Source organism: Bos grunniens, chromosome 7, assembly GCF_055505025.1.
Source record: "Bos grunniens cultivar Pamir isolate PY7600 chromosome 7, Bosgru_T2T1.0, whole genome shotgun sequence".
Lineage (NCBI taxonomy): Eukaryota > Metazoa > Chordata > Mammalia > Artiodactyla > Bovidae > Bos > Bos grunniens.
Window position 1 is genome coordinate 2357975 of NC_141171.1, and position 14895 is coordinate 2372869.

Below are 14895 nucleotides of genomic sequence, written 5' to 3' on the forward strand. Positions count from 1 at the left end.
CATATGACCTTCTGTCTTTCAGCACTGCTTTAAAGGACACTGCATCTGGCTGACACCTGACATTCTCAAACGAGATGGCAACTGGGGTGCCTGGAGTCCCTTCGGCTCCTGCTCGCGTACCTGCGGCACAGGTGTGAAGTTCAGGACCCGTCAGTGCGACAACCCACAGTGAGTTTGCCCTGATGTTTCCCAGTCTTCCTGGGTGGCAGCTGTGCTCCCCAAGGGCCCTTGCTAGCCTACCCTATCCTGCAAGGCTCCTCCAGATGTCAGTTCAGGAGAGGGTGTGAGAGTAGGCAAGTCTGGCCCCTTCTCATCCTCCCTGGGAGGGACCAAGACTTAGGAAGGGGAAGGCTGGGGGTAGAGCCAGCCCTGGAGACTCGGAAACCTGGTCTCCTTCCTCCTGGCCTGCATCCTACTCTAGACCCCAACCTGCTCTGCTCTTCCTGGTTGAGGGCATCAAGACAGAAGGTGGAACAGAGATGAGGCAGTGGGGATAAAGAGAAGGGCTCTCTCGGGCCCTGGGAGGCTGAGAGCCTAAGCAGGAGAGCAAATGATTGCAATCAGGCAAGAGGCAGGGTCAAGCGGCATGCCACCCGTGCCCAACTGCCCAAAAGGGGAAAGCCTGGAGAGGTGTCCAAAGGCCCACCAGGCTCCCACCTCCACCCATGTGCCCTGTCCAGCCTCCCAAGCAAGCCCCAGCCCCTGTGCTATCCTCAGAGCGCCCCTGGGGCTAGTACTCGAGCCTCACGTACTTAGATTGACAAGACAGGAAGTTAGAAACTCAGAGGCTACAGGGTGCTGGGCAAGGACTTTCAGGTTCCGGTCCAGGATGCACCGTCAGAGGAGCAGATCTGGCCTGGCCTCCCCCTCGCTCCTTACCAGGCCCTGACTCCTCCTGGTGCCTGCCTGATGCCAGGCTCTTGGGGCTCAGGGGACTCAGCCCAGGTCTGGCCCTAGGGGAGATCATGCAGGTTGCAGGTGCTCTATCTTCTGTCCCTCCCCACATGTGCACTTTAGGGATATTTTTCCCCCTCTGGCTGGTCCAGCTTTCTTAGGCAGCAAGGGTTGAAGGGCAGCAGTAACATGAACAAAACCGCCAGAACCACCTGCCAGCCCATCTGTTCACAAACAGTATCGGGCCTGCCCAGTGCAGGCCAGCGCTGCCGTTCCCTCCACATCAGTGACCATCAGACAGCACAGATGTGCGCACAGAGGTCTGACTGTGGTTTGCTCGTGCCAGCCTGGCCTGCATCAGCACCCAGCCTCCAGAGCCCTGCAGAGCCTGGAGGCCTCCACACTCCAGGGCATCCCCATGGGCCTCCCCTTTCGTGTGTCCTCCTGGAGATAATGGCTGGGCCTCCCACTGCCAAATCTTTAGTTGCTGCTCCCTGTGCTCAGTAGTTCTTCCTGGGATTCTGGGGCCAGTATGAAGACTTCTGAGGCTCCCCGCTGGGCCCCTGCTCCCTGGGTTGAGTTCCCTCTGTGTTCTTTGCCCTGCCACTCTTGTGATTGCAGAACTGCAGCTTGCAGCATGAGCTCAAGCTCCCCAGTTTCTCTTCTTCCCGGGCCTCCCCTGTATTCTCCCACTCACGCTCTCTTTTGGGATTATCCCGGATTTCTGTTTGAATATGTCTGTCTCCTGCCTAGGCTGGCCCCTTCCTGCTGTTTCTTGCTGCCCGATGCCCTGGGCTTCCCATACCTACACACCCAGGCCTGCACCCCTTCTTGGTAATGCCCAAGCTGTTATTGTCATTTGTCTGTCGTCCCATCAGGGGCCATGATGTAAATCTCAAAGTCACCCTTTCTTTCATGGTCCCATTCAAACACTGAGCCTCTTGGTTCTTACTCCACAAATTTCTGCGATCATTATTTCCACTGACTTCCCCCAAGAACATGGCACTGTGCAAGGAGCCTCATGGAAGCCAGCCCCTTCCATCATCCATTCTGCAATGCTGTATGCTGTACACCCCCATCACAGCAGAGCATGGCTTTTGCCCAAGACTCAGGTGGGGCCTTGGGTTCTGCTTGGCTCTGTCACACCTGGCAGATGGCAACACTGAAGCCCCCCCCTCCTCCCAAGGTGCTGGCCTGCCATGCTCCAGCACCCTGACTTCCAGGGGCACTTGCTGGCCACCAGCCAGCACATTTCCCATGGAGTTAGTGCTTTTAGGACTGGTGAGATTCTCAGCAAAGTAAGGAAATTACAGATGTACAGCCCAAGTTTTCTTGAGGTGGAGGAAACCTGGAGATGTACCTGACACTTGTTGAGAACACCTGTAGCAGGATTCCACTACTTCAGATTTACTGTGAGTTCTCACTGTGTGTGAGGCCCAGGTCGGGAGGATGTAGGGAAGGCTCACCCAGCTCCTCCACCCTGGGGCTTATGGCCAGGGGCGTGGCAGACCCTACAGGCCCTGTTACAGATCACTGCTGGTTCACAGCCATAGCTACAGGAGCTGGGGTGGGGCCCGGGGTGCACAGGGCCTGAGTAGCTGCTCCCTCCCCTTGGGGCCCCCAGGAGGATTACCAGCCTCTCCTGTACTGATGCGCCAAGCCTCTGGGACAGGGCAGGGCTGTGTTCCTTCACTCAGCAGCGCTGCCCCCTCACCCCCAAGGCTCAGGGATCCCCTCAGATCCCACAGGTGGCACTCTTAAGTGCTGGCCTCTTCCTGGTGGCACCCCATTGGAAGCCCTCTCTGCTTTCTCCTCCAGCCCAGCCAATGGGGGCCGCACATGCTCGGGCCTCGCCTACGATTTCCAGCTCTGCAACTCGCAGGACTGCCCTGACGCGCTGGCCGACTTCCGCGAGGAGCAGTGCCGGCAGTGGGACCTGTACTTCGAGCATGGTGACGCTCAACACCACTGGCTGCCCCACGAGCACCGGGACGGTGAGCCCCAGGGGTGTGGGCACTCGGTGGAGGGGTCAGGGCTCCCTGGGCCACTGATTCTGTATGGGCGTGCCAACAGAGCCCACCCTGGGCTGGGGGCTCATGGCAGGACTGCAGTCCCAGAAAAGCCAGGGAACTGAGCCTGGCCAAGGATGCAGCAGATAGGGAAGCTCCAGCTGGCCCCAGGCGCCTGCAGTTGCCCTCTGGTGGACAAGGCTGGCATTGCACCATTAGCCCCGCTCAGCCGCAGGGCAGGGACAGGCCAGAGTTGTCCAAGGAATCAGGTTACCTTTGACCTCTCATCTTTCAGTGAGAACTCTCCGTTCCAAGTGACTTGAACTGGTTTAAGCACCAAAAGGCATTTGTTGGCTGCTGGGACTGAAAAGTCTGGTAGCTTCAGGCGTGAGAGTGTTTGTATTTCAACTGGATCCCACGCAGTTTCTGTTCTTTTCAGGCATCGAGCAGAGGGAGGCGGGGTCTGCGGCCTGCTCTGCTGTATCTGTTACCTCAGCTGAGCACCTGTTGCAAGCCCCACGTGTGCATGCAAGGAGAAGGTGCCAGAGCAGATGGGACCCCCCCCCCCAAGAGGGGGACTGTGGTCTGGCAAAAAATCAAATAATGATGAGGTGTCTCTGACTTCTGAGACAAATGCTGAGAAGGGAAGGTGCCCGGTACCCGAGACTGAAGCAAGGGGCATCTTATTTGGGGTTACAGAGGTGGACTGGAAAAGGTCTTCAAGTAGAGAGCTGGCAAACAGCCAGCTGCCCTTCCCCTGAATATGGGGTTCTCTAGGGAGGACCCCAGCGATCCGAGACCTGGCTGCATCCACAGCAGCCTGGCTCAGCTGGGGGAAGCTAAGTCCCGTACAACAGGGTCATGAAGCAGGTTGCTGTCGTTACTCCTCTTTCCCTTTCTCCCCTGGCCCAGGGCAGACGTGGGGCGGGGGGCAGGTGAATCAGAAGGAAACGCTCCTGGGTGGGAGTTTCTCTTTGCGAGGTGCTTCCCTGTAGCAAACTTAGGAAGGAAACTACAAGAAAGTGAGCGGTGCGGCCAGCCAGCCAACACCGCCTGCTTCCCTTCCAGCCAAGGAGCGGTGTCATCTCTACTGTGAGTCCAAGGAGACCGGGGAGGTGGTGTCCATGAAGCGTATGGTGCATGACGGGACACGCTGTTCCTACAAGGACGCCTTCAGCCTCTGCGTGCGTGGGGACTGCAGGGTGAGTGCCCCAGGAGCAGGGGCAGCGATGGCTCAGGGCCTCGGCTTTCTGGGGCTTTGGGAAGACTTGCTGAGGTTAAGCATGCAAAGTACTGCAAACCGCACCTCGATCAGGGCAGGCTGTCAGCAAATGTTGGTTCCCAGCCCCTACTCCCTGCTGTCCTCCTCCATGACAGGGGTTCTCAGACTTGAGTCTGAGGAGCCCCCTGAGGAGCTCAGGGCCCCACCTCAGAAATTCTGCTTGTGTAGGACGAGGCCGTGGCCCAGAACATGAGTTTCACCAGCGCCACAGGTGGCCCGGACACACTAGGTCCTGGGGACCCCCTTGGGAAGCACCACTGTGTCCTTGCACTCCGCTGGGCACTGGACAGCTTACTCTTGCTCAGGGGAGCCCACTGTGGTTCTTGTCGGCTTGGTTCTTTGTTGAAATGCTGTGTTTTGTTACTGTACTGTCTTTGGATGTCACAGGAGACAGCTCTGGGGCACACTCAGCATGTTATTAGCGACGTGAGTGCAGATCTGCCCCCTTTTCTAGAAAGAGCAGGGAGCCTCTGCAGCTTCTATAAATGCGGCAGACTGCAGTGTCGACGAGGCTGACTCCCGTCTCACCTTCCTGAGAAGTGAGCATCCTCAGGCTATCTCTGGCAGAGAGCCTGCGGCAGGTCCCCTGGAGGAGGTGGAAGAGGCTCGAAGAACAGAGAAGTGGGGTGTGGCGTTGTGGGAGGAGAGCTCAGGGATTCTCTCCACACATGTTTCAGTAGGATTGTAGCCAGCAGGGAGGGCAAGCCATGTAGTCTGCTCACGCTCCAAACACGCAACCAAGTATTAATACTTGAAAACAAAGACAGCAATGTCTCTTCCGTAATCGTGGGATTTTAATTGAGGGAGGTGACTGAATGATGACACAGAAAAGTCACTTGTCATTAAAGAAGAGCTTATTACTTTCATTTCCTGAGGGAAGAGCATGCTGTGCTGTGCACCAGGTTCAGTTAGGAGGCAGAAGGAGCAGGGGAAAGTCTGGGCCAGAGCTTTTATTGGGGTTTCCATAGTGGGAAAGGGGAGGCAGGCAGAATAAACAGCTTGGGGTTGGCCAGTTTGAATAATTCTCTAAGACTGCATGGCCAGAAACTGGCTCTGTAGCCCCTTCGTAGTCTGGAGACCCAGCCCTCAAAGGTCTTTGTAAGACAAAAGGCAGAAATCAAAGAGAAAAGGGAAAGGAAGCAGTCTCACAAGAGGTGGTGAGAGGAGGATCTTGAGGGGTGAACTGGCTCTGGGCTTCCTGGCAGCCAGGGCAAAGAGGGAAACCTGTGAAGCTGCGGCGCATGCTAGAACAGGCGGGGAGCAGAGCAGCTAGAGGAGAGGCTGTCTTCCCTGCTGAGTGTGGGCATGGGTGTGAACGTGGCCTCAGGCAGTGTGCTCACACCCCGGGTCTGCTCCGCACAGAGCTCTGCGGCTGGGAATGGTGTGCTGTCGCAGGGCTGTAGCGAGCAAAAGGACCGGAATGTGTTACTGCCTCCACCAGGTGGCCTCGGGCAAGGAAACATCCCTGCTCTGTGTGGAACGAGTTTTAATACTAGGGTGGACAGTGTTGAGAGGATTCATCGAGAGAATGAAGGCAGAAGCGGTCCTACCAGCTCTTGTGTCCCGCCCACACGCCCCGAGACAGACTGAGAGGGCACCATTCCTGGGAGCAGTGTGAGGGAGGGACCTGCAGGCCGAAGCTCTGTGGGGAGCCCCAGAGGGCCGCTGCGTGGACGCCGGGGACACGGGCAGAGGCCATGTCTGATTCATGTTCACGAGGACGCCAGTGTGCTATGCCAGGGCAGCTTCGGGACTAAGGCCTGGTAGCTCAGCTGGTAAAGGATCCACCTGCAATGCAGGAGACCCCGGTTCAATTCCTGGGTCAGGAAGATCCACTGGAGAAGGGATAGGCTGCCCACTCCAGTATTCTTGGGCTTCCCTGGTGGCTCAGCTGGTAAAGAATCCGCCTGCAATGTGGGAGACCTGGTTTCTATTCCTGGGCTGGGAAGATCCCCTGGAGAAGGGAAAGGCTACCCACTCCAGTATTCGGGCCTGGAGAGTTCCATGGACTGTATCGTCCATGGGGTCACAAAGAGTCAGACAGGACTAAGCGACTCTCACACTAGGCTGTGCAGAGTCCGCTACAGGTTACAGTGTCCAGATGAGTGGATGAGTGAGCAGGGAAAAGGCTGGTCCTTGGGTGGGTGTCTTGCTAATCCCGTTCATGATGCCAGTTGTCATGCTGTTCACACTGTCCACACCATTCGCTGAAACCAGGGTAGGCAAGGCACGAGCTAAGAGGCTGGACGGAGACTCGAGGAGCCGCTGGAACTGCAGACACATTTATTCTCTCCTGGCTGACACGGCAGCCATAGCAGCAGACATAACACAACTGCACACAGCGTCTCTCCTGGCTGACGCAGCAGCTGTAGCAGTATTCACGCTGTGTTCTCTCCTCTCGTGGCTGACCCAAGGGACACAGCCGTGAGGCAGCAGTCACGCCGCCCCTTTTTACGTGGAGCTCACATATCCCTACAGCGCAAGTAACTCGCGGCTAAGCAAGCACCTCGTGATGCGCATGCGCAAGGCCACAAATGTGCTCAGCTGTTACATGGTCATTATTTACAAAATGTGGGGTGAGAGAGCCTGCACACGCCATCTGGGCCACTTTGCGCCCTCCCTGCAGTGGGCACACAGGCTCTTTCTTGCTCCGAAGCCCCCTCTCCTTCCTCTGCTTCAGGCTGCCAAGGGAGCAGGCGCCAGGGCCCAATGGGGAGTAGGGTCTCAGCGGGCACCGCATTTCCCCCATCCCTCTGCAGAAGGTGGGCTGTGACGGGGTGATCGGCTCCAGCAAGCAGGAGGACAAGTGTGGTGTGTGCGGAGGGGACAACTCCCACTGCAAGGTGGTCAAGGGCACGTTCTCGCGCTCGCCCAAGAAGCTTGGTGAGTGCACCCCTCCCTCCCCCTGCCCAGAGGCCCGAGCCGGGGGCTGTCTGGGAAGAGGGGCTCTAAGTCTGGGAGGGTGAGGTGGAGAGGCAACCTTAGGGGTCGCTGTGTCAGGCCCCAGGCTGGGTGGGGACAGGGAGATGCCAGGGTGTGGGGTGCACAAGGTGAGTCTTCAGTGCCTTTATTTGAGGGCTCCCTCCCCAGCTCTCCAAGGCTTTCTAGCCACCACTGGCCTCCCTTGCTCTCTGCCCCACCACTGCCGCCCCCAGGTGCCTGTGGGTGGGACCTTTGACGAGCTAGCCAGTGCAGCCTGCGGCCTAGGGAAACGTAGGCCTGTCCCAACAGGGCCACAGGAAATTTGGGGCTGGGGAACTTGGGGTCCCTGGCCAAGGTGGGCTCTGGGAAAACAGCCCTCTGGATGAACCTCCTTCCAGAGTGGTCCCTCCACCTGGCTTCGGGGCTCTGGGTGGGCCTGCAGCAGCTGACTGCTCTGCCTCTGACTGAAATGGGGAGAAGCCACTTTGGTGGGCTTCCCGGGTCCTCACTGGTAAAGAAGCTACCTGCCAATGCAGAAGACGCAGGAGATGAGCGTTCCATCCCTGGGTCACGAAGATCCCCCGGAGAAGGGCATGGCAACCCACTCCAGTATTTTGGCCTGGAGAAACCCCAGGGACAGAGGAGCCTGGTGGGCTATACAGTCCATGGGGTCACACAGGGTTGCACAAGACTGAGTGACTGAGCACACACGCAGGCACGCAGGCACTTTGGCTCAACTCTTTTGGAAGAAGGGCCTGGAGCAAACCTGCCACACTCCACTCAGAGCTGGTGCTGGGCTGCTGCCAGCTGGCTGCTGCACAGTCCCATGTGAGCAGGCTGTCTTTTGTTTAGGGATTAAGCTGCTGAGGTCCAGGGAGACCGAGCAGTTTGCTGAAAGCCTCTCTCTTGGTTGTGGCATCTTAGCTCCATGCGGGGCATGACTCCGGGTCTACTCGTGAGGACACCCACCAAGTTTTCAATGGAAGAGGTTGAAGAAGCGCCGGGATTTGAAAATGAGCCGGAGGGCTGTTGCTGTCTGGGATATACTAGCTTTCCCATGGGCCCCTCTCTCAGTGGACAGTCAGAGCCCATCAAACACTGGGCCTCTGGAACCACCATCGAGGGCAAGGCCCTCCTCACATTGTCCGCATTTGACAGCGACTCCCTTCTCTTTTGGCTTTGTCTCCCCACATCCCAACCAAGGTTACATCAAGATGTTTGAGATCCCGGCAGGAGCCAGACACCTGCTAATCCAGGAAGCAGACACCACCAGCCATCACCTGGGTGAGTGCCAGAGCCAGACAGCGCAGTGGCTCCACAGCCTGACTCTTCTGGGGGTCGGGGGCCTGACTGGGAGGCATGGGCTGCAACCCTATCTCCTCTGCCCCTGGCTTGGCCCAGCCAATGGGTGGATCTCTCCTTTAGTACTTTCCCAATGGAGAAGCCTTCCCTCACAGCAGTTGGAGGGACATGTGTCTAAGACATGGCATACCTCCCACTCAAAGTCGAAGGGGAAGCCCCTCGCTCACTGGAAGTCAGCAAGTTCCACAAGCAGTGGGTGCCGAGGCCAGCTGGTAGATGGGCTCCCATGGTGCGTTTGCATATTTTCATTTAGTTTCATTTTAAATTCGAGCGGTTCTTTTGGAATAGAGATGCCTGGCATCTCTTGGAAATTTGGATGTTCTGACAACTCAGGATGCCCCTTCTCACAAGGCAGCCTCTGTGGCACTGTGCTCCTGCAGGCTGCCTGGAACCCCTCACAGGGGTTCACTCATCCACACGCCCCCAAGTTGCAGGACCAAAGTAGGAAGTGATGCTGGGGGTCAGTGAGGGGACCTCACACAAGTCCTTTCTCCTAGTTTGGGTCCCATCTTCTTCCCTGTGCCCTGGAGGGGTCAGGGGTTCCACGACTGCGGGCATCTAGCACCTCCGCTGATGTGAGCAAACACCACTCTTTTTAAAATGCAGATGCTTCTTTCTTCCTTATTTTTAGAGGAGACTTTTATGTTGCTGTCCCAACATGGACAGCCAGTACTCCTTGTCTTAAGTAGGAGGCAAATATAAAAGTCAATCCCTTAAAAAAAGACACTTCTACCTAAACATTGCTTCCTGCCCAGGGCTATTCCTGCAAACAAGGAGGGAGGGTTAGTGGCAAGCCGGGGACCTCCTGGCACTTACCACGGCTCTCAAGGGAGTCTAGGAAACTTGTGCAGGGAACGGTTTCCTCACTGTTATCCTGTGATTTTTGTGCCCAGTCTGTGGCCTCCCTGCTAAAATCTTCCAGCAGCCCCCCAGGAGCCGCTTTCCACACTTTGGCAAGTGTGGGGCTTTGTGGCCAGCTGATTCTTATCTCCTAGACATTCTTTGTGGTTGCATAGTAGGCTGGGTCTGGAGAAGGCGATGGCACCCCACTCCAATACTCTTGCCTGGAAAACCCCATGGATGGAGGAGCCTGGTGGGCTGCAGTCCATGGGGTCTCGAAGAGTCGGACACGACTGAGCGACTTCACTTTCACTTTTCACTTTCATGCATTGAAGAAGGAAATGGCAACCCACTCCAGTGTTCTTGCCTGGAGAATCCCAGGGACGGGGGAGCCTGGTGGGCTGCCGTCTCTGGGGTCGCACTGAGTCGGACACGACTGAAGCGACTTAGCAGCAGCAGCAGCAGCAGTAGGCTGGGTGGTCCCCGAGTCAGGTCAGGCCTCTTTGGGATGTAGGGGACTGGTGGGGTACCAGGCTGAGCCATAGTTATCAACAGGGTGGGAGGGTGTGTGGGACGCATGCTCACCCCAGGGCAGGAAGCCCTGGTGTCCAGCAGGTACCCCTCACCCAGGGAGCTGGGTCAGGGAGGGCAGTGGCCCTGAGAGCCCCCTGAGTGCTCCAAGTAGACTGCAGAGACGTGGTCCTGGTGGCTCCTACGTCCCTACCATGGAGCCTCTCCTCCAGGGCCTGAGAGGCAGATCCAGAAAAGGGCCCCAGACCTGGCAGGAGGGCGGGTTGGAGGGAAACTTAGGTCCAGTGCAGAGAAAGGGGACAAGGCAGGTTCCCAAGGCGGCTTGGGCTGTCAGTGGGACTGAAGGAAGAAAAGGGGCTCTGCTCCCCACAACTCCCCCAACCTGTTCAAACTAGTGAACCCTGATGACCTCCCACGCTTCTGCCCCCGGGTGATTGTGGCTGTCTTCCATCCTTCTGTCTTTTATCGTTCAGCCGTCAAAAACCTGGAGACAGGCAAGTTCATTTTAAATGAGGAGAATGACGTGGATCCCAACTCCAAGACCTTCATCGCCATGGGTGTGGAGTGGGAGTACCGGGATGAGGACGGCCGGGAGACACTGCAGACCATGGGCCCCCTCCACGGCACTATCACTGTGCTGGTAAGTCAGACAGGGGCCCGGCCCGCCGCCTCTTGCAGCATGAGGCGGGTGAGGCAGGTGGCTGCTGGGGAAGGGGTCGGGCAGTGCCTGGGAGCCCTGAGCCTCCCTGCAGCCTTCAGGCCATGTTCTGCACGGCCCCTCCGGCCTGACCTTTGAGCTGAGGACCTCCGTCTCTGTGTCAGAGTGAGGAGCACGCATGGAGCCACCGGTCTGGCTCCTTGCCCTGTGTCCCTGGGCTACCAGAGACAAAATCCCCTGTAAGCATTTAGGCTTCCCCTCCACAAACAACTCTGGGCGACATTCACGGCCACCTCTCATCATGCTTATTCTTGTCTGCCACTGCATTCAAACCCTGAAGCTCCCTGGGGGTGACCGATGGGGCTGCAGGAAATTAGAGTGCGAGACCCAAGTCACACTAAGCCTTTGTCTCTGAGCAGCACTGGACCCCGGGTCCCCTGAGTCCAGGACCACAGGCTGCTCCTGGTGATAGGAACACAGAGAGGGTTTGATTTCCTAATTTACTTTTTAAAAATTAATTTCAATTGCATATGCAATATGTTTTGTCAGTAAAAAGAAATTAAAACACTGCAGATAAGGCTCAGGTGCCTTTTGGCCCTCTGTGAAGGTGAGCACACAGTGCTGGGGCTCAGCGCCCCACACCAGGGTGTGCAGCCGGGGGCTGGGGTGTTCACGCGCACCATGCTCTGCTCACCCCGCCCGCGTGCACTTCCGTCCCCAGAGATGCCTCTGCTGCCCTGCCTTTGTCAGTGCACATACAGTCGGGCCTCAGTCCTGCTGTTTCTGTGTTGGTAAATTCACCTACTGAAAGTATTTCTAATCTCCAAACTGGTACAGACACACCTCAGGAGAAATAGGTAGGTTAGGTTCCAGGCCACCACAGTAAAGTGAATATCATAGTCATGCAAGGCATGTGGATGTGTTTGTTTCCCAGAGCACATGGGATACTATCCTGTGGTCTGTGAAATGTCTGATAGCCTTAGGCCTGAAAAACAATGTACATACCTCAATTAAAGATAAAGAGCAAAAAGGCAACTACATAATAAAATCAAAGACCACTTGGTCAGAGATCACCATGATAAAAGTGATAATAATTGTTCTGCTGAAAGAGTTATGTCCTGCTGAGACTTACTTTTGGTTTCAGGCTCAGAGGATTCACTGGCAAAATAACCACCCTAGGCTTCCCTGGTGGCTTGGACTATAAAGAATCTGCCTGCAATGCAGGAGACCTCAGTTCAATTCCTGGGTCTGGAAGATCCCCTGGAGAAGGGATAGGCTACCCACTCCAGGTTCTTGGGCTTCCCTGGTGGTTCAGATGGTAAAGAATCCACATGCAATGCAGGAGACCTGGGTTCGATTCCTGGGTTGGGAAGATCCCCTGGAGGAAGGCATGGCAGCCCACTCCAGTATTCTTGCCTGGAGAATCCCATGGACAGAAGAGCCTGGTGGGCTACAGTCCATGGGGTCACAAAGAGTCGGACACATCTGAGCAGCAAATACAGAGCACATTTAGTAAGCAAGAAATAGGAAGTTTATTACATTAGCAGTGAGTTATAGTATGAGGACAAGTAATATAGTAAGAAATTATTATACATACATCGCCACAAGAAATATATATATATTTGATGCTGCTGCTGCTGCTAAGTCGCTTCAGTCGTGTCCGACTCTGTGCGACCCCAGAGACGGCAGCCCACCAGGCTCCACCATTCCTGGGATTCTCCACGCAAGAACACTGGAGTGGGTTGACATTTCCTTCTCCAATGCATGAAAGTGAAAAGTGAAAGTGAAGTTGCTTAGTCGTGTGTGACTCTTAGCGACCCCATGGACTGCAGCCTACCAGGCTCCTTCATCCATGGGATTTTCCAGGCAAGAGTACTGGAGTGGGGTGCCATTGCCTTCTCTGATATATTTGATATATAAATATATATTATATATAATATAATAATAATATACAATTATATTATATAAATATAATATAATATATAAATTATATATAATAATAAATATGTTGTGTATTTAGATTCATAATTATTATAATATAATTATATTGTAATAATTATATTAATATAATATACTATATGTTATATATTATATATAAAATATTTTATAAATATATAAAAATATATAATTCTATATTCTATATAGAATACAATATATTATATAATATTATATAATTATATAATACTATTCTATATATTCTATATTATTTATATAATATATAATATAAAATATATCAATATAAAATATCTTATAAATATATAAATTTATAAAAAATTTTAAATATATAAATATATTTTATAAATATATAAAATATATAATATATAATTCTATATTTTATATATTATATATAATTGTATAATATATTATATATATTAAATATAATTAATTAATTTAATTAATATAATATATAATTGTATATATTATATTCTATACGATTATACATAATATAATGTATTATATATAATAATATAATTATTTATAATATAATTGTATGTATTATATACTATATTACATGATATATTATATGTTATATATATTATAATATATAATATTATTATATTAATTAATGTTATATATATACATAAATATATATATATGATATATATCACTAAATTGGGAACCATCCAGATCTAATCTGGAGCTCCCAGTACATGGTACAGCAAGACACAAATGCATGCATCCATACTCAGGCGATGCTGGGCTATCCCTGGAATAGCAGTCTGGACCCCCAGTTGAGAGGTTCTGGGCAGTTTGTCCCCCTCAACCTCCCATCCCTTCTCTCACTGTTGAGACTTCAGAACTCTGTTCAAAGCAGTCCTGCTTTTATTTCAAGCCACAAGTACCTTTTTGTGGAGATGCAGCTCTGGCTATTATGTTGAAGCCTTGTATGTCTATTCGTAAGTCTCAGAATGTCAGCAGATGCCTGGGAAAAGGCAGATTCCCAAGGCCCAGGAAGCTTCGTGACTTACTCCCTTTCTTGTGACTTACTCCCTTCCTTATCTGCTGGCTCCCAGGATCTTTTGCCATTTCTGCTAGTCAGCAGCTTGGCATGTAACTCCTTTCAGGGTCTCTGTTTAACAGTCAGTAGCTTTTGAAGCCTTAACAAGACTACTTCCGTTGATTTGTCCAACAATAATGAAAACATTTGAAAGATTGTGGGAAGTACCAAAATGTGACCCAGACAGACAAAAAGTCACCAAATGCTGTTGACAAATGGCGCCAATAGACTTGCTGCACGTGGGGCTGCCGTAAACCTTTAAGTTGTTAAAAGATAACGTCTGTGAAGCACAGTGAACCGAAGCGCCATAAAGCGAGGTCTGCCTGTGCTCTCGGCGGAGCAGGGCAAGTGTGAGCGCCTGACATGCATGCTCCCAGCAGAGCGGAGCCAGGCCTGGTTCTGCTACTTATTTCAGCTCCTACTGTAAACAAGCGTCTTTTCACACTCTATTTACTGCCATGTTCTTTGCCTTTTTAAGCTTTCGGAAGATAATCTCACTGTTTAAAATGTCCCCAGTTGTGGCTGTGAAGTGTGCCTGGTGTCCCTCTGCGTGGAGGCTGTGGGTTTGCCCCGTGGAGAGACAAGAATGCATGTGTTACTGAGCTTTGTCCAGGCACAAGTGCCTGGGTGCTGGCTGTGAGTTCAGTATCAGTGAATCAACAGTGTGTACTGATTAAGGTGTCTAAACAGAAATACCCATAGAATATGCTTATGCATAGGCTGTTGATGAAAATGTCATGACCAGAGGTTCGCTGGCCCAGACCCTGTGTTCCCCAGTGGTTCAGTACGGGCAGGTTCAGTGTTTGCTGGGACTTTCTAGAACCTGACTACCGGGAATAATGAGACTTGGCCAGGCATGTTCCTCGGGCTGACCTTCCTAACCAGGTCTCTGGGGGAGAGTGGTGGGGGGCGGGCATATTCACCCCTGTCTCCGGGGCAGGTCATCCCAGAGGGGGACGCCCGCATCTCACTGACCTACAAGTACATGATCCATGAGGACTCGCTCAATGTGGATGACAACAACGTCCTGGAAGATGACTCTGTGGGCTATGAGTGGGCCCTGAAGAAGTGGTCGCCCTGCTCCAAGCCCTGCGGTGGAGGTGAGGGGCTTTCTCAGAGCCGGGGCCCCAGAGGAGAGGGGGATGAGCAGGAAGGGTCTCCTGGGTGAGGAGCTCCCTTCCGCCCGTGGTCTCTGCTGACTGCCTGGAGTGAGGGCTGTGCCAGCTATGAGAACACAAGCAGTGACCTCTGCCCAGGTAACAAGGGCCTAGCCCTGCCAGGGAGGTGCCAGAGGGTGGACAGGAAGGGCAGGTGCTCAGGGCTGCTGGCCAAAGGCAGCAGGGGGGCATGTGTGGGGTTGCCTGACACCAGCACCCACCTGCGTCATCATGAGAAGGAG

At 53.4% G+C, this 14895-nt stretch overlaps 1 protein-coding gene across 1 annotated transcript in view; it reads left to right on the forward strand.

Annotated features, from left to right (window-relative positions):
- Nucleotides 1-14895, forward strand: part of ADAMTS2 (ADAM metallopeptidase with thrombospondin type 1 motif 2) — a 246072-nt gene that overhangs the window by 214906 nt on the left and 16271 nt on the right. Inside the window, exons 11-17 of the mRNA XM_086407913.1 lie at nt 23-168; nt 2713-2888; nt 3972-4105; nt 6945-7068; nt 8311-8391; nt 10314-10480; nt 14437-14596. Of these exons, the coding sequence (XP_086264039.1) occupies nt 23-168; nt 2713-2888; nt 3972-4105; nt 6945-7068; nt 8311-8391; nt 10314-10480; nt 14437-14596 (988 nt within the window). The remainder of the gene's footprint in view (nt 1-22; nt 169-2712; nt 2889-3971; nt 4106-6944; nt 7069-8310; nt 8392-10313; nt 10481-14436; nt 14597-14895) is intronic.